This window comes from Lycium ferocissimum, chromosome 7 (genome assembly GCF_029784015.1).
Source record: "Lycium ferocissimum isolate CSIRO_LF1 chromosome 7, AGI_CSIRO_Lferr_CH_V1, whole genome shotgun sequence".
NCBI lineage: Eukaryota > Viridiplantae > Streptophyta > Magnoliopsida > Solanales > Solanaceae > Lycium > Lycium ferocissimum.
The window spans coordinates 16030872-16053892 of record NC_081348.1 but is presented as its reverse complement, the minus strand read 5'-3'; the positions used below and the strand labels follow the sequence as shown (position 1 = coordinate 16053892).

The 23021-nt window shown below is 36.0% G+C and overlaps 1 protein-coding gene across 1 annotated transcript; it reads left to right on the top strand.

Annotated features, from left to right (window-relative positions):
* Positions 1-19638: 19638 nt before the first annotated feature.
* Positions 19639-22143, top strand: LOC132063526 (desmethyl-deoxy-podophyllotoxin synthase-like). The gene is made up of 2 exons (XM_059456098.1): positions 19639-20712; positions 21425-22143. The coding sequence occupies exons 1-2, from the start codon at positions 19654-19656 to the stop codon at positions 22046-22048; spliced, it is 1683 nt and encodes a 560-aa protein (XP_059312081.1). The 5' UTR covers positions 19639-19653; the 3' UTR covers positions 22049-22143.
* The last annotated feature ends 878 nt before the right edge of the window (positions 22144-23021 follow it).

The following is a 23021-nucleotide window of genomic DNA, read 5'->3' as shown; positions in this document are numbered from 1 at the left end:
ATTAAAATTATAAACTACACAATTTTGTATTCACGTGCAACGCACGTGTCGATAAACTAGTTGTTCAGAAATTTTGTGATTCCATCTTATTTAATGCACATATTTGCTTACTCCCTCCGTCTATTTATGTGATGAATCTTTTCGGGGTATACGGTCAAATTTTATAACTTTTGAACATAAGTTTTGATATAGATTTTTTTAAGGTTGTAAAAATAAATTTATATGGTTAGAAATTACATAAAAAATATTATAAATCATGATAATTTATAATTTAAAAAAAAATGTAAAAAAAAAATGATCAAAGAATTACCCTGTATACTCCCAAATAGTAATGGGCAATTTGCACGATTGCCTTTATTTGGGGGTGCTCTTTAATTTTTGTCACCCAAATTGGGGATGGGATCCCCTCCAGTATTTCCTTGTCCAGTAATGCTCAATGCATTACTGGATGCATGACACGTTGGACAATTGAATATCAACAGTCTAGGATCATTTTATATGAGTACTATTTTGTTTTATTATTTATTTATTTTATTCATTAAGTAGCTTTTAAAAATACTCAACAGAAACATAACCTCTCAATTTCTCAAGAACTAACGCCGTCCCATCATATGCAGTAAATTGGGGTGGGCATGGTACGATATTTGAAACTTTGGTGTGGTAATTTTGGTTTTCAGTTTCTAAAAATATTATACCATTACCGTACCAAATTGATTCGGTATGGTTCGGTGTTTTAAAGTTCGGTTTCGGTATTTTATGGTATAGATAAGATCGGTTTGCTAGTTTATCCGACTTCGACTTACATATATACTCATACGCGAATTATGACTTCCCTACTTAAACGTCTCAATTATTATTTACTATTACACCTTACACATGTAAAAATATTCAAAAGAAAGTATAAGCAATCCCCTTCGTAAATCAATTACACAGAAAAAAACATTTAAACAAGATAGAGTATTCAATGTTCTAACGTTTAAACAATTAGTTTTCTAATAATACTAGATATTTGTTAGTATTATAATACTCCTAAGATATATGAATTATATATGTAATTATATAATTCGATATGGTATTCGGTATTTCGCTATTTTCTTTATGAATACCGAATATCGTACCGAATACCGAATTTTTTAATGCGTATCAAATACCATAATACCGAAACCGCAAAGATAAAAATTTTGATTTCAGTATGATAATCGGTATCTACCGTATCATGCCCACCCTTACATTAAATATTCCAATAGAAAAGGTCTCAACCTTCCTTACAAAATCTCCAAACATGCCTATGTTGACATTTTTTTTTTTTTTTTTGGTAAATATATACTATTGTGTCTTAAATTGAGGAAATCAACTCATTTTCATCGGAGTGAGGAGAAAAATGAATTTATTCTGAAAAGTCCATTAACACAATTTTTTTTATAGCATGTAGTGGAAACCAGAAATGCTACAAAAGAGGTAATGAGGTCTGACTATTTTAAATCTGAACAAGGTGAGAGGTGAATTAAGTTTTTCCTTTCTGGTTGCTCTTCTCCTTTTGGTGATGGCAAGGAATCGAATGAGTGTGTCATGGATGAGAAAAGACCGTATAGGAAATGACTTTCTTGAACTGCTTGCACAAAGATCTTTGCAGCTAGGCGTAACCGTGATGAATATTTGGTGAAAATCCAGGGACACACTGCATCACTTATTCTTTTGCTACTTTTATTTAAGTTCTATAAAGGTAATAAAACTAAATAGAAGAAAAATAACCAACAAGAGATCCAGACTGTTGATTTTTAATTGTCTACGTGTCATGCATCTAATAATGCATTGAGCATTACTGGACAATGAAATACTGGACTCAAATTGTTGGCCTTTAAACTTTTCCCTTCGCTTAAAATATCGCAAGGTTCTGGGTTTGAACCCCGGTTCAATTGAAAAAAAAAAAAAAATCGCAAGGCGAAATTTAGTATCAAAATTAGGCCTATTCGAGTTAGGCCTTAAGGCCTAACTTTTGTAGAATTCCAGCAGAGTAAAAAAAAAAATTTGCATTGCAAAATTTCGCAGAATTTTCGCGAAGCCTTGCTTGGCGAATTTTTTTTTTTTTTTTTTTTTAATAAGCGGGGATTCGAACCCAAAACTTCAGAATATTTTCGGCCACTTTTTTAACCGAAGGACAAAAATTTAAAGTCCAGCAATTTGGAGGACAAAAATGAAAGACCAGCGCCTTTGAAGGCCAATCCGTGGCAAAAAAAAAATAAATAAATTAGTAATAGGTCAAATACAGAGTGTGTTTTACTTTATGGCCACTTCTTTAAAAAAATTCAAAAAAAGAAGGATGTTTTTTTCACGACTATTTCATAAATTGTAAGTAGCTTGCAGGGAAAAAAATATTAAAGACGTAATTATAAACTTAATTTGATACGTATTACTCCCTCAGTTCAAAAAAAGTGTCCATTTAGCTTTGCACACTCTTAAAAAATACTAACTCCTAAGCAAAAATAAGTAATTTTACTAAACGACCCCTAATTAAATAGGTATTGGATTTGGTCAGTTAACACTTAATAAGGGCAAATTTGAAAAAATAAGGTTAATTCTTTCTTAATTTGGTAAGTGGACACTCTTTTTAAACTAAAAAAATAAAGGCTAAGCCGACACTCTTTTTGAACCGGAGGGAGTATAAATGGATTTAATTCTTTAAAGTTATTAATTCCTATAAACTAATATTATTAAATAAATTGTACTAAGTACTTTAAGATTTTCTAGAGTAGAAGATTGTCATAAAAATATATGCAAATTGTATCTTGTTCTTGTTCTTGTTCCGGCATTACGAAATTAACTTCTTAAATTAACATGCTGATGGAATATTTGCAAAAATGGTGGATCTTAGCTACCAATGTGATGTTAAATATATTGGGATATTATTTAGAATTTACTTCATTGAGAATTTGATATCCTTCTCTAGGTTAAAATCTCCATGAGCCAGTAAAGTTTGTATGTAGTTTCATGTTTGTTTTCTATTTTTTACTTTGGTGTTCTCCAATTTATTAGATTAAGTAAAAGCAAATATAAGGTAGAAAACGTGGATAGGTTTCTTCAGAATCCGTCATACAGTTAATATCTATACTTTTTCTTGTTTACAATCAAGTGGTGTTTCCCTTGCAATGTTAATGATATAAAGCCTCGGGGATTAGGTGTGAAGTTAAAGTTGACCCAAACTTAAATTATTATTTCCCCAACCTGCCGATACTTATTTGACACAATTTTGTAATTCACTTTTATTTTTAATTCGTTTTTTAAGCGACTCGTAGTAAAAGCAAAGGGATGCACATAATAGATATGGCCACAGACCTACCTTTGAAAAATTTGCCTCTAGAGAGAGAGACTCCGTCTTCTCTCTAGTTTCTACCAAACTCACTAACACCTACCCCTAACCACACCGATCTTCAACCGACATGACCAAACCCACACTGCAATCTACAGACACCCTCCCCCCAACACCACTGAAACTACCGGATCGAAATCAACAGGAGATGGAAGAGGACAAGCCTCTGCCAAACTATCACGACCCAATTTCACAAAGTCGCGCGGGCACCTATCTATTCCACCTCGGTAGGCGAACCTTTAACCCAACATTCACAAACACAATATAAATAGCGGAAGAAAATAAAGTAACGAAGTCTGTCATATGAATATATAATAAGTGCGGAAGTAATCAAACACCACCCCAGAATCTGGTCTGGTCATACAAGAGCATCTAACTAGAATCTATAAGTCCGGAAGTAATAAGAATACATCAATAGTCTCAATAATGTCTCAGAATAACAAAGTAAGACATAATGGAAGAAAGAGTCTTTGGTGGCGAGCGTCCACCGCTCACCCCTAACGTCGAATCGAGCGGCCTCGAACTCTCAGCCACGAGAGGTAGACGTCGATCCCACCTGATACTCTGCATTCATAAAGGAATGCAGCAAGTGTAGGTCAGTACAAATAACGCTTACGGGTAGATATCATAGGCCGACTAAGATTAGCTAACATATACCAAAACAATAAAGTAAGATAAACAGGTAAATCAACAAGGTATAAGTTAATCACGAGCCAGTAACCAAGTACAAGTCATCACCTATGTTATAGCATCTAAAACCAACTATGCCAAGTCTCAGTATATCCAATTCGAATCCATCAATCGCAATACATATCGATATAACGCCTCTAATGGGGCAAGTCTCGATATCATTGCCGAATCCGTATATCACATACCCTCTGCGGTCTAAGCCCCGAATATGCCAGTCTCAGATATATCGACAACGAATTCGTATATCACAATGGTATCACAATAAATCACAAATATCACAGGAAGCCAAATGATACAATGCAATGCAATAATGTATAAAGTGTGAATGCAATGCATATGCACCGTACACATGTATCTCACGACGGAACATCACATCGCTTGAATTTCTCAATCAAATGGGGGGACCCGTGATTCGTGTACCTTCACGATTAGGCAAAGACCTCGACGATACACAAAGGCCACTTCATACATCGATTCCGAGATAAACGTCTGACATCGGTCTCCGTCACTCATCCAATCGGCCTACCATAACAAGAGTTCCTTCAGATATCATCAACGTATCGACAAAAGATATCGAAGGAAGAATGCGTGCGAGGAACGAGTGCAATATCAATAATCAAATCAATCTCAAATAGTACCATACCTGGGCACACCAACAATATTAACAAAAGGCTACACAATAAGCCACAATAGAATCACAATCCTCGTCTTAACATAAACAAGTAAGGTGCTACAATATCATCATCAAGATATATCACTAGTCACCTATATCGAATATCTCGCGTGGCAACAAGCTAACAATAAATAGAACAAGATAAGTCACTACACAATGGGGTGGCTAGCCCCCAAATCATACAACAAGGCCCAACCTAAGGCAATATCCAACCTCACTTCATAATCGAAGGTTTACATGCAGTTTCCGACAATATCATCTAAATATATGCTTCGCTAATCGAAGTCTCACTATAAGGTAAATCGTAACCTACCTGGAAGGCCGAACAACAAAGTCTCCACAATCACACCTTAGTCTTTCCTTTCCTTTGAGCCTCAAGATAATGAAGTCTAATCATATTCGAAATATGCAATTAGAATCAAGAAGAACATCAATCAAAACCTACACTATTCAAGACCCAAATTCCCAACCTATGAAATGGGGTTTATGAACTACAAAGGTGAAATTAGGAATCTATAGGCCTCAACATGAAATTAAGCTCTAAGTGATCAATTCCCTTCAATTACAAGCTAGAAGAACCAACAAATTACTTAAATTCGGATTTTAGGCAAAACCCCCCAAATTTAGGTATAAACCCTAACTTCCAATTCCATAAATTGGTCACTAATTAGGAGGAAATCATGCAATAATAGATTCTAATCATCAATTCCATGCTTACTAGAGCTAACCCAATCAATAAATCAAAATTACAAAGCCTAGAAAGAAGAGCTCATTGAACCCTCTTTTAATTCTGAAACTCTTACTGAACTAGCATGATAATGGAATCCTAAGGTGATTATGGAAAATGGAATAGCAAGGAAGATAGAAGGACTTACCTCAAAGATTTTCCCCCAAGAATCACCTTGAAATGCTCCCAATAACTCTAAATTCGAAATAATAAAGAATGAGGGACTTAGGGCTTTTAATACTCATTTAATGAATGAATTTGCCCGATGCTTGCTCCTACGACAACGAGACCGCTGGGGCGGTCCCGCTTCGGCGGATTCTCAGACCGCTATGGCGGTCGACAGAATTAATACTGTGGCGTTCGTAGCATGGCCCCGTTATGAAATGGTGCGGCTACTGGCGGTACTAATGCGTTGCGGGCACGAACCCGTAACTTAAACCGCAATAAAATCACAATCTCAACTCAAGACCCCGACTATCACCCGAGGCCATCTGCTCACATACCACATATGTAAACATATATAAAAACACGCTACGAACGCACTCGTGGCCTCGAAATTTCGATCGGAGGTCTCGTTGACCAAGTCAACCCCCGATACCTCAAAACTAACTTTCTAACCCAAGTCCCAAAATGCACCCGAGTGCATTGGGAATAGAACCAAATATTCACACAAGTTCTAAACGACTATCAGGACCTCTCGGAATCGACGGATATCCAAAAAAGCTACCCACAAGTCAACTATGAGTCAAACGGTTTTCACTTTAAAGCCAAATTTTTCAAAGGTCACATCAAAACTTACTCCAATGCCTAGGGAACCGTGCCATTTGTCCCCGTGGGTCAAAATGGTACTGTACTAATAAGGCTCAGGGACGGGTCATCGGGGCAATATGGTCAAAAATATAATAGCGACCGAACGGGTCGTTACACAAACCCAACATACAAAGACATCATTTTAGAAAGAGAAGAAAATCTAGAAACCTCATATATCCATGGATCAGACCCTATGTTTGAATCAGATGAAAACTTAGAACCACCGTCAGATCTAGATGCGATTAATTTGACTTCTGAAGAGCAAGAACGTTTGTATCTTCCATGGCGCTACTCAGTAATCATCAAAGTGTTTGGGAAACGCCTCAGGGGTAAACTAATTGATCTATGGAATATAGATGAGCCACTAACCCTGATAGATCTGGGTTCGGATTTCTATGTTGCTAAATTTAAAGAAGAGAAAAGCTGGTCCACTATTCTATATGAGGGGCCTTGGTTTGTTGCTGGCCAATTCCTATCAATTAGGCGATGGGAGCCAAATTTTGTCCTTGCTGAATCAGGAATTGACACTACAACAATATGGTTAGGCTACCACAACTACCCACCGAGTTCTATGATAGAGAAATCTTAGAAAAGGTGGGTAAGAGAATAGGCAAATTAGTTAAAGTAGATGCATGCACCTCAGCTACTCTAAGAGGGCGATATGCACGCATCTGCATTGAAATCAGCCTAAACATCCCTGTTCAAACATCAATTACGATTGGATCCCATAAATAAGAGTTGATCTATGAAGGGGAAGAGATTATGTGTGTGGGTTGTGGTCGGATTGGTCATGTGGTAGAAGACTGCACCTATATTGTACCAAAAATCGCACCCGCATCGACTGAAGAAGCAGCATCTGGATCTACTCCGGCGAAAGAAGGAGAGTGGAAGACAGTGAACTTTGGACGGCGCAGGAAAAGCCCAACCAGAAAGGCAGAGGTTAAAGAGGCGTCGGTAAGACACCAAATGAAAGGTAAAATGGTCTAGGTAAAATCATATGATGGATTAAAAGGTAAGTTTTAGAACTCTAAAAAATTTCACTACAAAGACCGGCCAAATTTCGGCAAGGGCAAGGAGGCGGCGAAAAACCCTAGGGTTCACTTCGCCGACTCGGACAGACATGGGCCAAACCCATTCAAGTCGGGTGCAGTTGGGCCAACGGATTTGGACCACTCTGAATCTGGGCCTTTTTCCTTTAAAAGTCAGCCCACTAATTTTCCTTTTGCCTTTGGACAGGAAATGCAAGCGAACCAGGCCCAACCGGTAAAGGCCCAATCAACTAAACAAAAGATGGGCTTAAGACACCTGGTGAAGGGCATGCAAGAAAAACAAGCATCACAAATGGCCCCAAGCCCAACGCTGGTTTTACAAAAAAACCACTTCCCAAGTCATTATTGGGCCACGATACAGAAGAAAAGGAATTTGGATAACTCATTTAAGTCTACTGGGACTCCTACCCAATCAGAAGCCCTGCTCAGTAATAACGAGGTAAAAATTATTTTCCCTCCACCAAATATACTTCCTATTTCCCCAAAACCACTTATTTGAAATCCATCTCAACGGATTCTCCAAATCCAATGCAAACTTCTACACGTCTACCCCAGAACAATCATTAACCTGGGACAGACGTAAGAAAAATGATGGAAACGAGGCATTGGCATTAAATGCTACTACCCCACCAAGAAATACTTCTACTCTTTTTAAAAAGGATCATAACTTAGAAAACTCTAAGTCTGGTTTTGCTAATAACTATAGTCTTAAGCATATTGAAGAAGCTTCTACTCTGCATATTGAACAAGCTTCTACTCTCACAAACACTAATCACGACCATGAAGGAAAACAACATGAACCCACTCCCACCTCTCATCTTAATCACCACACCACCAACCCCGAATCATCTATCAGCCTCATGGTTGGAAATAGGACTTTAGGGTCACTCAGTAGCCATTAATGTACAAGTAGAGGGAAGAGATGTACTAATTATAGTCAAGGATGCGGGCTTCTTAGCCCACATTGTGACACAGTGTGTGAACAATGTGATGGCAAACTATGGTCAAAATATATGGCTCTAAACATTGCTACAAATCATTCATCAGACAACCCCAAAAGCCATGCACCCAAATCTCATCTCGAATACTATGAGGGAGGTGACACAGACCCTACCTTTTTTTCCCTCTATCGACCCACTACTACCACCCTTGAACCGAAAATTTGTTCCATGGACCCCACCACCCCCCCAAAACGACATGCATGCAGACTCTACCATAGTGACCACCACTCCTCAGATACCAGAAACCAGCTCTTCTCAGACCCCGACCATAGAATCCCTAAGAGCCAGCAACAAAGACCTGGAGGCCATGTTAACATCAATGTATGTGCTAAAAAGAACTGCCATGACCTTGGAGGAACTGCATTTAGTAGAATTCAATGGACCTCGGGGCGAAATATTGATAGTGATATGCCTCAGATTGCTAATAAAATTTGGCTTAGGGATAAAGTACCCAGTGGATCCTCAGACTGGGAATTTTGCAACAGCGTTGAACCCAACTCTGGCAGAGTTGACCAAGGAGGCTATATGGACAAACACACCTCCCAGGTGAAAAGGGAAGGGTGTGAGGAGAAAAACCCCAAAACCTCAAAGACTGGTTCAAATGAACCTGATAATTTGGAATGGGAATGCTAGAGAGGCTAACAACTTAGAATTTAAAAGGCACTGCACTGCCATGATAGGGTTACATAAGCCTGCTATGCTTGTGTTACTTGAAACCAAGATGAGTGAGCATAAGCATATAGCTCAGCAACTAGGTTTTAGCACTGTTATTCAAAGTCCTACAGTAGGAAACTCTGGAGGACTGGTCATAATGTGGAAGGATGTCCTCATGAAGATTGAGGACCTTTCCATCACCAACCAGGAGGATCCATGCCATTGTTAAGGTATATAATTCTAACCATCAATGGTACTTTAGTGCTATTTATGCTAGTAACACTTTCTCTGAGAGGAAAATTCTTTGGGATCAACTCTGTGAATTTTCTAATACTATAACTGGTAGCTGGCTAGTGGGAGGTGATTCCAGTGAAATCCTTAGAGCCTCAGATAAATTTGGGGGTAATAACATTAATAACAATAGAGGTACTTGTCTTTGGAAATATCTGAATCAATGTAAGCTGGTAGATTTAGGATTTAAAGGCAAAAGAGGTATACTTGGACCAACAAGAGATATAGAAATAGGAAAAATCTCATCCTAGAAAGATTAGATAGATGCCTAGCTAATGATGAATGGCTCCATCTATTTTCAGATGCCATTGTCACCCACTTACCCAGAACACATTCAGACCATTGCCCTCTCCTAGTAAAACTCACAAACTCCCATCTAAATCCTAATGATAAACTTTTTAGGTTAGAAACTATGTGGTGTAGTCATCCTGAGTTTAAGCATATTGTCAGGAAAATTTTTGAACACTCCCAAGACTTAACTAGATCTACAAAAACCTTTAAACATAGGATTATTGAATGGAATAAAGATACATTTGGCAACATCTTTTATAAGAAAAGGCATCTCCTACCAAGATTAACAGGTATCCACAAAAATCTAGGAACTATCCCCATAGCTCCTTCTTCCAAAACTCAAAAAACACTCTCCAAACTGAATATGATAATATCCTTAGATAGGAAACTGAGTTTTGGAAACTCAAATCTAGAATAACCTAGCTAGCAAAAGGTGACTCTAACACTAGATTTTTTCACACTTCAACCCTGAATAGGAGAAGAAGAAACAGGATCCTAGCCCTCCAGGATGATGTAAGCAACTGAATTTATGAGGATAATGCTATTAAAGACACCATCACTAATTACTACCAAAACCTCTATACCACTGATCACTACCAGACTAATAGACATCAAGACATAAACCCTTCTATCAGGGGTAGTCTAAAAGAGGATGAAAAAAACTATCTTAACAGACCCCTTAGACAGGATGAGATCAAGAAAGCTGTTTTCTCTTTCAAACCTGTAAAAGCTCCTAAACCTGATGGCATTCACCTTTTTCTCTACCAAAAATTCTGGGAAAATGTCAAGCTCCCTTTAACTCACTTCTGTCAAAGAACCTTCTCAAACCATAGAATGGATGAGGACGTTAACACCACTTACATATGCCTAATCCCTAAGTGTGCTAATGCTACCATTCTAAAGAACTTTAGACCTATAGGTCTTTGTAATACCCAATACAAGATCATTATTCACAGAATTAAGCCTTTACTTCCTAAGATTATAGGTCCCACTCAAGCCAGTTTCTTAGCAGGAAGTAGAGTTGCTGATAATGCTATTATTGTTCAGGAATACATTACTCATTTCAATAATATGAAAGGCAGGAATGCTAATATGATTTTAAAAATTGATCTTGATAAAGCCTTTGATAGAATTGAATAGTCCTTTATCAAGGATACCCTTATTTACTTCAATTTCCATACAGGACTTGTCCATTTAATCTTATCCTGCATTACTACTTACTCCATATCTGTCTTGGTCAATGGTGATAAAACCAACTTCTTCAAACCTTCTAGGGGAATCAGATAGGGAGATTCTTTATCCCCTTACCTCTTTATTATGTACATGGAGAGACTGTCCATGAATATAAACCATGAAGTAGATATCCTAAATTGGTCTCCCATATCGACTTGTAGAAATAGTCCTAAGCTATCTCATTTATTCTTTGCCGATGACCTTACCCTATTTGCTAGAGCCAACATAAAAAGCTGTCATACCATTATGAGAACTCTAGCAAGTTTCAGTACTATGTCTGGCCAAAAAATCAACTTTGCCAAATCTAAGGTTGTTTTTTCTAATAATTGTAATTATGATGACAAGGATCTTTACTCAAATTACTTGTCCGCTAAAGCTAGCAACCACTTTGGGAAATACCTGGGCTTTCCAATCCTCCATAAAAGGCCCACTAATGTTGACTTCCAATTCATTCTTGATAATCTTAAAGCTAGACTAGCTTGCTGGAAAACTAAATTCCTTAATATGGCGGGTAGAACTGTATTAGCTAAAGCCTATTTAGATAGCATCCCAAACCATGTCATGCAGTATATCAAGCTTCCTGCTAAGATTACTCAACAAATTAATAGAACTCAAAGAAATTTTGTCTGGGGAACAACTGCTGAAAAAAAGAAAATGAATCTAGTGGGCTGGCAAACCATAACTAGACCTAAGAAAGAAGGAGGACTAGGAATCCAAAAAGCTGAAGTCAAGAATAAAACTACCTTAACTAGCCTCTCATGGAGACTTTTGAAAAATCCTAACTCCCTCTGGGCTTCTACCCTTATAGCCAAACACTGCAGACCCAATCCCAGTAGACAGCAAACTAGGACTTGGAAAAATATTTTACAAAGTTATAAGCACTGTAGAACTGCCACCCAATGGGTTGCTAACAAGGGTAATAAGGTAGCCTTCTGGAATGGTAATTGGATTCCTCATAGCCCTAGTCTAAGAGAGATGATTGAGGGTCCCTTAACCTTAATGAGGACCTTGTAAAGGTTTGTGACATCAACCAAAATGGGATATGGCACTTTGATAACCTATCCTTTGTCCTCCCAGAGCCTATCCAGAGTAGTATAAAGAACAGTTATCATCTCTCTAACAACAACGAAGAGGACTACAACTTTTGGAAATTCTCTCGTAATAGTCAATTTAGTTCAAGCTCAGCTTATTCCTATTTAGATACTAAACCTCCAGACATCCCTACAGCCCATATCATGAACTTTAATTGGATTTGGAAGCTTAAAGTTCCTAATAAGATTAAGTCCTTCTTCTAGTTACTAAATCATAACAGGCTCTCTACCGCTTCCTTTTTACACTCCATTGGCATTAATATTAATCCTTCATGTGCCAACTGTGGCCATCCTACTGAAGACACCAATCATATATTTATTGAATGTCATTTAAGCAAACATTTTTGGGCCAGTCTCACCCAATGCACCTCAAATACCATAACCAACTCCTCCTTCCAGAACACTGATAATTAGATCACCACCTGGAACACTCTGAAGAAAGAAGACTTTAATCACCTCATTCACTGGACTAATCTGATGCCTTTCTGCTTCTGAGGAATCTGGTTGAATAGAAACAATAACCTTTTCAACAATAAGCAAGACTACCCCTCCTTTTCTCATGCCTATAGTCAAGCCATTGAATTTATCCAATTATGTAACAACACCAAGACCCCTTTGGCAGAACCAATAGCTATATTAAATGGGAACGTCCATACCACACCCCTATAAGCTTAATATTAATGGAGCCTGTCAAGGAAATCCAGGAGTAGGAGGAATTGGAGGGGTAATTCGGGACAGGAATGGTAACTGGATCTTGGGTTATATGAAAGGCCTCCCACATACCACTAACAATCTTGCTGAACTAACAGCTATTATGCAGGGCCTCAAAATTGCAGTGGAACACAATCTTATGCCTCTAGAGATCAACACAGATTCAACTGAGATAATAAAAATGATCAATAATGGCCATTTGCCTTACAACTCTATTATTTATGAATGCAGATGCTTGATGAGAAGGCTGGGACATCCGGTACTAAAGCATAGCTACAGGAAGCAAAATGGAGTTGCGGATATGCTAGCCAAGGAAGGCGGGAAGCAACTGCTTTTTGATGAAGTCAAGACCCTAGCAGCTCCACCAACTTTTGTTAGAACTATTTTTTGGGCAGATTTGCTACAAACTACTTTTGAACGTAATGTTTTGGTTTGTAAAACCCACGAGGGTGATATTTTGGGACAACATCATGGCTCTAATGCCATAAACTCTTATTTTGATGGAGATACTTAACATATATCAGTAGCATCTATTTAAAAAAAAAAAAAAAAAAGCAAAGGGATGCACATGACACCCAATATTTAATGACAAAATTAAATATCATTTCTTTAAATCTGAGGTTGCACATATCCATTTTGACACAAATGGACGCTGCTACCGTCAGATGGCATATAATCGGACTACAGGTTGGACTATAAAGTCCTAATTAATTCACAGAGCTACGATCCATCTTTTGAGGTAATTTTACATAAATGACTACATTTTGGGGTTTAAAATTTGCCATAGCTACTTTTTCAATATTTACATGGCATAGCTACTTTTTTTTTCGCTGTATTCATTTTTTTCTGCTGTATACATTTTTTTTTCGCCGTATACATGAATACAACGAATTTTTTTTCTTTTTTCACTGTATTCATATAATGACTATCTGTATTCATAAACAGGCTCGTTGTATTCATGAATACAACGAGTAAAACTGAATACATATAAGCATAGATACTCCAAAAATTAACAAATACACCCAAATAAAATGAACACAATCTAAAATATTAACAAAAAAAAAAAGCTCAAAAAGTGAATACAATCGTCTTATTCATGAATACAACAACACCAACCACTAGTTCCGGCCAGATCTGCCGGAAATTTCACAACAACAACAACAATAAACAACGCTTATGCTAACAAATACACCCTAAAAAATGAATACAATCGAAAAAATTTAACAAAAAAAAGCTCAAAAAAGTGAATACAATCGCCATATTCGTGAATATAACAACTTCCGGCCAGATCTGACTGTTTCCGTCTAGATCTGACACCGACACCACTAGATCTATGAAAACATCGTCGTCACCAACAACCGCCGCTGTTATCCGCCATCGTCATCGTCACCAACAACTCCGTCATTAAAACGAAATCGAAGCTTGTTCAAAAACCCTAACAATGTCAGAAACGTTTTTTGTTAAAATAAAAAAAAATGGAAGAAGATATTCAACAAAATGCACATAAAAAACAACTAAAAAATGAAAGAATTGTTGTGTGTGTTTTTTTAGAGAGAGAAGGAAAACGGGCGTGTGTTTTTAGAGAGAGAAAGAAAATGGAGATTTTTAGAGAGAGAAGATAGTTGAAGAAGAAGAAGAATGTGGGTAAGTACAGAGAAATAAAATGGAGGAAGAAGGTGGGTAAGTACAGAGGGAGAGAGAGTCAAAGAAAAACTGACATTTCCAATGTTTTTTTCTTTCTTCCCTTTTTCTTTTTTACTTTCTTTTATTTTAATAGTTATTAAGTGTCATTAAGATACAACTATTAGCTATGGAATGTAATTAATTGAAACTATAGCTACTAAATATAATTAGATAGTAGTAGTTAGTTACGTCCGGTAATTATCCCTTGATTTTTTTATTGAGTCGAATCTTATCAGAAATTCTTTAGTCCATTGACGATTTAAAAAAGTTATGCTTGAGAAATTTTCCGTTAACAATATTATTTGATGCAATTAACTCTATTAATAAGATATTATAAAAAGTAGCTATTATGTCAAAAATTTATAGTCAGTAAAATTAACTAACTTATCACCGTAAAGAAAAATATGAGATATAAATGGGACTTACTTCGAAGAGGGTAAAGCATAAGTACGAAGGTAACATGACTAAAAGTGTAAGAATGTGTTCAATAGTAGAACTTTTTTTTCGTAACAGTGGGTTAAAAGCGCATCGAAATCGCTAAAACTCAAAAAAGGAGCAGCCCCTTCATTTTTATTTTGGGAAAACATCACTAATTGCCCCCAAAATACAAAATATTTACCCGCCCATGCTCCCTCCCAAACTATTTTCGCTTCTACCCCCATCGGCTGAAAATATTTACCCGACATATTCCTCAGCCAAATCCCTTCCTCTCCGTGATACCATCGCAATATATTTATATATCACGATAGTATCATGGAGGACTGAAACAGTCCTCCACGATACCATCTCAGTATATTTATATACTATGATGGTACCATGGTCCTAAGGAGTGTCTCATTGAAGGACTGAAGCAGTCCTTCATGATACCATCACGGTATATGTATATAAGACGATGGTATCATAGAGGTTTTTTTCAAGAAAGGTGTGTCATTTTTAATAAATGAACATATATCATTCATAATACCATCTCGGTATATTTATATATCATGATGGTATCATGGAGGACTAAAAGAAGGACTGAAGTATCTTCCATGATACCATCTCAGTATATTTATATACCATGTTGGTATCATAACTTGGGGCATCTTGGGTAAATATTTTTAATTTTTTCTGGAGGTACAAAAGTAATAGGAGTATGGACGGATAATTTTTTTTATTTGAGGGGACATGCATGATCTTTCCCCTTTTTATATTACAAAAATAATCATCAACCCCAAACTAAACCAACTGCAGATTATTTACAAGACTCGAACATAAACTGGTCCAACTAATTCCTGATCGAAAACTAAACGGGCCTGTTTATCAGCCCAGTGATACAAACAAAAATAATGGCAAACTTACAGATATAACTACCTTCTATGAGGATCTTACCATTAGTAGCTATCATTTTTCAAATTACAATTCGTAGCTTACTTTTAAGCAAAAGCTGTGTATTTTGTGTATTCGCGTGTATTTGGGCGAGACTCTCCCCTTGCCCGCCCGGGTTCAAACCCAGCCAACAACATTACTTTTCTTACATATTTTTCCTAGCTTCTTCTCCTTGTATTTTGAGTGTATTTGAGTCATATAGGCCAAATACATATGATGAAGTACACTCAGGCCAAATACATATAGATACAAATATGAGTCAAATACATATGGAGAAATACACTCAAATACAAGGAGAAGAAGCTAGGGAAAATATGTAAGAAAAGAAATGTTGTTGTCCGGGCAGGATGAGAGCCTCGCCCAATAACCACTTCAGCCACTCCAACTTTATGTATTTTGGTGTAGCTACGAATGGTAATTTACAAAATCACTGTAGCTACTAAATATAAATAAATTAAAAGGTAGTTATTATCAATAATTACCTCTTAGAAGAAGCTACACCAAGTAAAAATTCCAAAAATAAATACAAGGCCCAAAATCCGAATACAAAATACAAATACATCTCGATATGTTTTGAGTATGTATTCATTTACTTTACTTATGGAAGAGCTAAACACTATAAAAAAAATGAGGTTTCGTGCATGTATATTTTATTTGTAAACGATAATGTGCTGATTGATGAAACCAGTGCGGAAGTCAGGCAAAAGGCTAAATTCTATGACTTAACTTGATGTTGGTTAATTCAGATCACTTCTTGAAATTCAGTCAAACCTCGGCACTTTTTTTTTTAATTAAAAGCCACCATTATGGCGCAGGGGTTAAGGCATGAGTCTTTATCTGTGTATAACCAAAATATAAAAAGTGAAAATATGAAGACGGGGGATATAATTTAATGTCTCACGTCTCCAAAACTAGTTACTTATATATTTATACATTATCAGCATTAGCTCTCCTTCGATATATAATGATTCTCGCCAGAAATTGTCTTAATTGGAAAATATGTCGTGTAAGCCCATGAAAATGCTCAAACAAATTAGCAACTAGTAAGCAAAAAATAAATGACTTCATCGATAGATAAACAATTCATTAACCGGCTTTTAGTCTTTATCAAAGATATAAATCATTTAGATTTCTGAAAATAAAACTCATTGATTAGAAAAAACATGAAAAGCACTGCGAAGTGTAGTTTTCCGTTTAAAGATGATGACATAATACATTTGAAACTTCAAGTGAAAATTTTGTTTTTCCGACTCTTGGGCAGTGATATTGGAATAGAGGAACTAAAGAATAGTATAGGAGAAAATTTTCTTTTTAGGACAATTCAAGAATAGAATATAGGATATGAAGGAATGGACCAAAAGGCGTCCAACTTATTTCACTTGTTTATTTGGCCATTATCAACTGGTGTGTACATCATCAATAAAAACTTGTTTTGGGGACTCCGGTCCAGGGACTTCAATTTTCTATCAAATTAAGAGCTACGGTAAACTTCTAAAACTCTATCGGTCAGCTTTTAGTATGACAGAAATGTATTTAACAGAACCAAAAGCGAAAATCATGCATTACAACAAAAAACTAAGAAGTAGCTAGCTAGAAGTTATCGCTAAATAATTCGCAGCCAACATTAGTTTTTGCTAAATTGTCGTTAATTGTCAGTAAATAGGATTAGCAACAGATGTGTTGTTTGGTGACAGAAGTTGTGTATCGTTTTTTTTTGTTGTTGTTGTTTTAGTAATGTGTGCATGCTGACAGGAGAAAGAAAAAACTTAATCCGCGCTAGAGTCTTAGTCAAATGATAAATTTATGTAAAATTACTATTAGTTAACTGCAACGTAACTTAGTGATAATAGTGCATGTAAAGACTAAAGACACACATATATATATTTATTGATTAGCGTAAACACTAAATGTACCCGAGTAATTCTATTTTATCTTTTTTTTTTTTTTGCGATGAAACATTTTACATAGACAAAGCAAAGTAAGTAACCAATCTCAGAATTATCTTTTTCCTTAAGAAAACACGTTTCTGAAATTTTAACTTTTCCTAAGGCCTATTCTGTTGGGATTGACATAATTAGGGCGTCATGCGGAAGCTTACAATTGCAAACCTAAACGGTAATAAATCGGACAACAAAGAAAATATACTAAAAAGCATAATATTATAATATGATTTGGTCAAGTGACCTGCATGTTAAAAAACCTAATTTAAAAGAAAGCATTAAAACTGTGGAGAGAATAATCTCCCCATAAATAAGACTCTCTAAACGACTACATTGTGGATGCTATTATATTTTCTAATTGTGGGAAGGAAGTCTTCAATTTATAAATGTCCAAAACTTTTCCTCCAAGAAAAGGGTTACTCAAACAAGGAAGATTTTATAGTTTCCTTTGGAAAAAGTAAAATCAATTATGGTAAACTCCCGGCCCTTCCTTCAAGAAAAGATAAAATCCAAATATGATAAGAAAATCAGGGCAAAACCCTAACATATTCTTCTTTTCAATGGTGAAACTAACCATTCTTCTTTATTTAACCTATGCCCATTTTATTTCTCTCAGAGATGCTGTGGACCTGAACATGAATTGGGGCAGTCCGATAAACAAAGCATCCTGTGTTAGCAGAGTTCGGTGAAGGGCCACCAATAATAGGAGCCATCGTCTTCTTACTCAGATAAGCGGCCATCATGAAATTGGCTTTACTAGGGATCCTATAATAGGGAACTTTCATTCCCAGTAGAAGTCCTCGAGCAACTTTACTAATATTAATAAATAAGGAGAAGGCCCAACATTTTCTATTAGGGTGATTTAGACTTGAACTGAAATCAGTAAAGGATGAGAGAGAGTAGAAAGGGCTTTTGAAGAGGAAGAAGGATACGGTTAGGAAGTCAAAGTTTAAGTAGTAATGGTTCTGGGATTAGCTAGAAGTCAATGCTAACGATATACGAAATGATGACATTATTAGCTTTAATTCAAGTTTGTAAATTTGAGATGAACCTAAATCGAGAAATATAACAGGTGAAGATTTATATAGCCTACTTCAATTTATTTGGAATTGAGCATGATAAAAATAATTGTCTCAAAATATTTGCCGTCCTTATTAAAAATACTTGTCTCAAAATATTTATCGTTTTATTTATCCAAGATAAAATTAATTAGCTTTTTCCCATTTTACCCTTATATTAATTACATTAATGGGCTGATTTTGTGAGTTCACATACCAACATTTAAGAGGTTTCATCATTAATGGAGTAAATATTTATTGAGGAGAGAGAACATGATGAAATATGTTAAGAGGGTAAAATAGTCAAAATACTACCCTTATAAATGCTTTCTTAATGGGCGTGTAAATGAAAAATGCGACAAATATTTTGAGACAGAGGGAGTATTATAGTTATTGTGTCCTTTCACACGAGCTATTGCAAAGATCCCTATAGTTTTTTTACACTTCCACCCTATTTCTTACTCCTTCCATTCTAATAATTGAGTTTTTGGGTGTGGCACACCCCTTAAGAAATCTAATTACTGAAATGGCAGTTTGACTAAATTACCCTATGTCTTTCCCCAAATTTTTCTTAAAGATTGAAATAGTGAGTGTTGGACATGGAAAAAGTATTGAGAAGGAGGGTAACTTTGAAAAAAAAATAATTAATAACCTCTTGGACTTTGAACAATTCAATTATGGACCAAAGAAAAAGTCTCAAAAATTCACTTATTTTGAAATGGGGAGAGTATTGCTTTTAGCTTATTGGTCATTTTACCAATGTTTCAGAACTAATCCGATAAAATTAATTTGCTTTTCAATACAACTCTTCATATTATTTAAAATAAATACAATATATAATTATAATAAGTTGCAATAATGTACTACCGGAAAATGACATAATAGTTCATTCAAAAAATTTAGGCCTGCCATTACTTCTTTGACAATTGAACAGCAGAAATTGACTGTCATTTTAAAAGAGGTGATGTGTCTTGAGATATTGTGCTTTTTTGTTTTTTTTTGTGATAAATTAAGAGATGAAAAAGTCCAATGTCTTCATTCAACAGAGAACAAATAATATAAAGAAACAAAGGTTCAATGGAACAACTTTCTTAAGTTTCTTAACACAACAAAAAAGCAAGCTAATACTTGACAGTAAGCACATGCAATATACCAATCTTGGATCTCCTTCCATTGTAGTGGAGTTTCAGTTCCCCAATTTCCCTATGCTTATTGCCTTCCTTGTCTTTGTAACAATTGCTGTGAAGCTATGGAAAAAATCCAAGATTCAGAGTAAATTGCCTCCAGGTCCTAGAAAACTTCCAATTATTGGAAACTTGCACCAGTTATCTAGTTCATTGCCACACCATAATTTGAGAAACTTGTCAAGAAAATATGGTCCCATTATGCACCTACAACTTGGTGAAGTTTCTGCAGTTGTTGTATCATCACCACAAGTAGCAAAAGAGGTAACAAAAACCCATGACTTAATATTTGCTAATAGGCCGCAAATTCTTGCTTCTGAAATTTTAGGTAACAATAGTCCCAACCTTTCATTTTCTCCTTATGGACCTATCTGGAGACAACTTAGAAAAGTTTGTGTCTTGGAGCTGTTAAATGCAAAGCGTGTTCAATCTTTTGAGTCAATTAGAGAAGAGGAAGTAGAGAATCTTATTGAAGCAATAATATCATTGACACCATCACAAGTTCCTTTTGATATTAGCAAACTGATATTTTCGATGACGAATAATATAACTGCAAGGGCAGCCTTTGGTAAGAAATGCAAGCACAAAGATGAGTTTATTGCAGCTATGAAAACAATAACAGAGTTGGCTGGAGGTTTTGATATACCAGATATATTTCCTTCTTTCAAGATTCTTCACTCGTTAAGTGGGGTGAAGCCTGCACTTGAGAAAATACACCAGATGGTTGATAAGATTCTTGAGAATATTATAGAAGAACATATAGAAAATAGGAAAGGGATGAGCGGTAACATGTTGCACAAGGAAGATCTGGTTGATGTCCTACTTAGAGTTCAAGAAAGTGGTGATCTTGAAATTCCCATCTCAAGAAACACTCTTAAAGCTGTCATTTTGGTATGTTTTTTTCCAACCTGATGCATCCTTAACTTTTCTTAGATAACGATGTTGTTTAGATTAATTTGTGTACACCTCGACTATTCCTTGGTTACCTGCTACCTTTCACCAATATAGGTATTCGGTTACTCTATCCATTAAGGCTCAGACGGAAGCAAAGTAATCACTTGGCATTTTTTTCTCTGCTAGAATTTGAACCCTTATCTTTTATAGTTTGCACCCAATTCATTGACCGCTTGGCCACATCCTTTTCTGAACAAACTGTGTAATAGGCATACATCAAATTTATGGAGAAGTGGAACTATGGATAACTGTTAGGTGTTTCAGTTTACAGAGCAATTTTTTGAAGATCATATGATTGTTTGTCTTTGTTTGAGAAGTAATCTCAATCCCATATAACATATATTCCTCCTTGATGTCAGAAAAATATATGAGTCAATATATGGATTTAATTCATGAATATGGACTTTATTACGTACTTGATAGCAGAATGCTGGGATATTGAATCATTTTTAAGCTTTATGGATTCGTCAAAATTATTGTGTCGTCGTTCCAAATCTACAAGTTTTCTCCTTGTTAAACCATCTTGCCCAAATTTGAATAACTGCTGACTAACATAAGCTCAAATTTGAATAACTGCTGATTAACATAAGCTCATTTTACTTCAACTAAAAGCAACTAAAAGCTTCTTCTTATGGCTTTGCACATTCAGGAAGTGTTCATAGGGGGAACAGACACATCATCCACAGTTTTAGAGTGGGCAATTTCAGAAATGATGAAGAAACCACAAGTGATGGAAAAGGCACAAGCTGAGGTGAGAAAGGTACTTGAAGGGAAGAGTAAAATCACAGAATCAGAACTTCAACAGCTAGATTATATGAAAATGGTTATCAAAGAGACGCTACGAATGCATCCACCGTTACCTTTGTTATTACCAAGAGAAGCTGGAGAGAAATGTGAGATTGGTGGCTATGACATACCGCCAAAAACTAAAGTGATCATCAATGCATGGGCAATAGGTAGACATCCAGAACACTGGAAAAATGCTGAATGCTTTGAACCAGAAAGATTCCAGGATACTGCTTTTGATTTCAAAGGGACAAATCTTGAGTATATACCATTTGGAGCTGGCAGAAGGATATGTCCAGGGACACTATTTGGAGTTGCAAATGTTGAACTTCCACTTGCCAAGCTGCTGTTTCATTTTGACTGGAAACTGCCTGATGGAATTGAAGCTGATGAACTGGACATGACTGAGACTTTTGGAGCAACAGCTGGGAGGAAAAATGATTTGTACTTGGTTGCAAAACCTTATATTTCTAAGTCCTCAGATTGATCCATAAGTATGTACATGAAATAAAGTTGCTTCCCTTTGTTATTTGCTACTGTTATATGACTGTAATACAGTGAATAGCAATCTTATTAACTCCACCTGAGTATTTCCCATTTCCTTATAGTACATAATATGCCAAAAGAAAAGAAAACACTCCTGTCTAGTCTGCAGTAATATATGCCAAGTAAACAAGATATTTGATAAGTTATGTCGAGGAACTTTTATGTTTAAGTAGTTTCTGGATGAGTCATTATGTACTAGGAAATGGTAGCACTAAAGGGACAAAGGTCATTTACATTTTAAGTACATGTACTAAAACTGGGGGTACACAAATAATCTATCCCACTTCTTGTCAAACATGACAAACTATATATCAAATTATTGTTGCAGAACTTCAATACCATTGTAATTTTGCCTATTTGTGAAAATTGTGAGAACTTCTGTACTTTCACGAGATAGACAAGCTAGTCAGCCAGTATGTGAAGAGAAAAACTCAGTCATCTATGAGAAAATGCAGCAAATTATGGATCATCGATCTCAGTAGTGCACTATCTAAGGCGTTGCTAATCTGCAAATGTTTCTTCTATTCGGCCTACTGTCTAGAGCATTTAAATTAAGAATACTTGATCAAAGACACAAAACAGGTCATAGAACCCAAAAGTTAAAATAATACTGGCTTCGAACTTTATCAGTGTAAATCAACACATCTTTACTGTTATTAAATAAGGGAATCTGACAGGCCACAAGTTCCTTCTCTTTCTTTAGTGAGTGCCAATATATACAGATTTTGTTAGTAGGAAACCGTGTTACTTTTTTGTACAATACATTAGATGTTTAAATTTATACCATAAAGCTTATGTTTACACATGAATATCCTCTATGCAACTTTTTGGCACAACGGAAAAGACTACATAATTGTAGGATGCAACTGGGGAGAAAATTGGACATACAATGTCAGTCAGATAAGAGTATTATT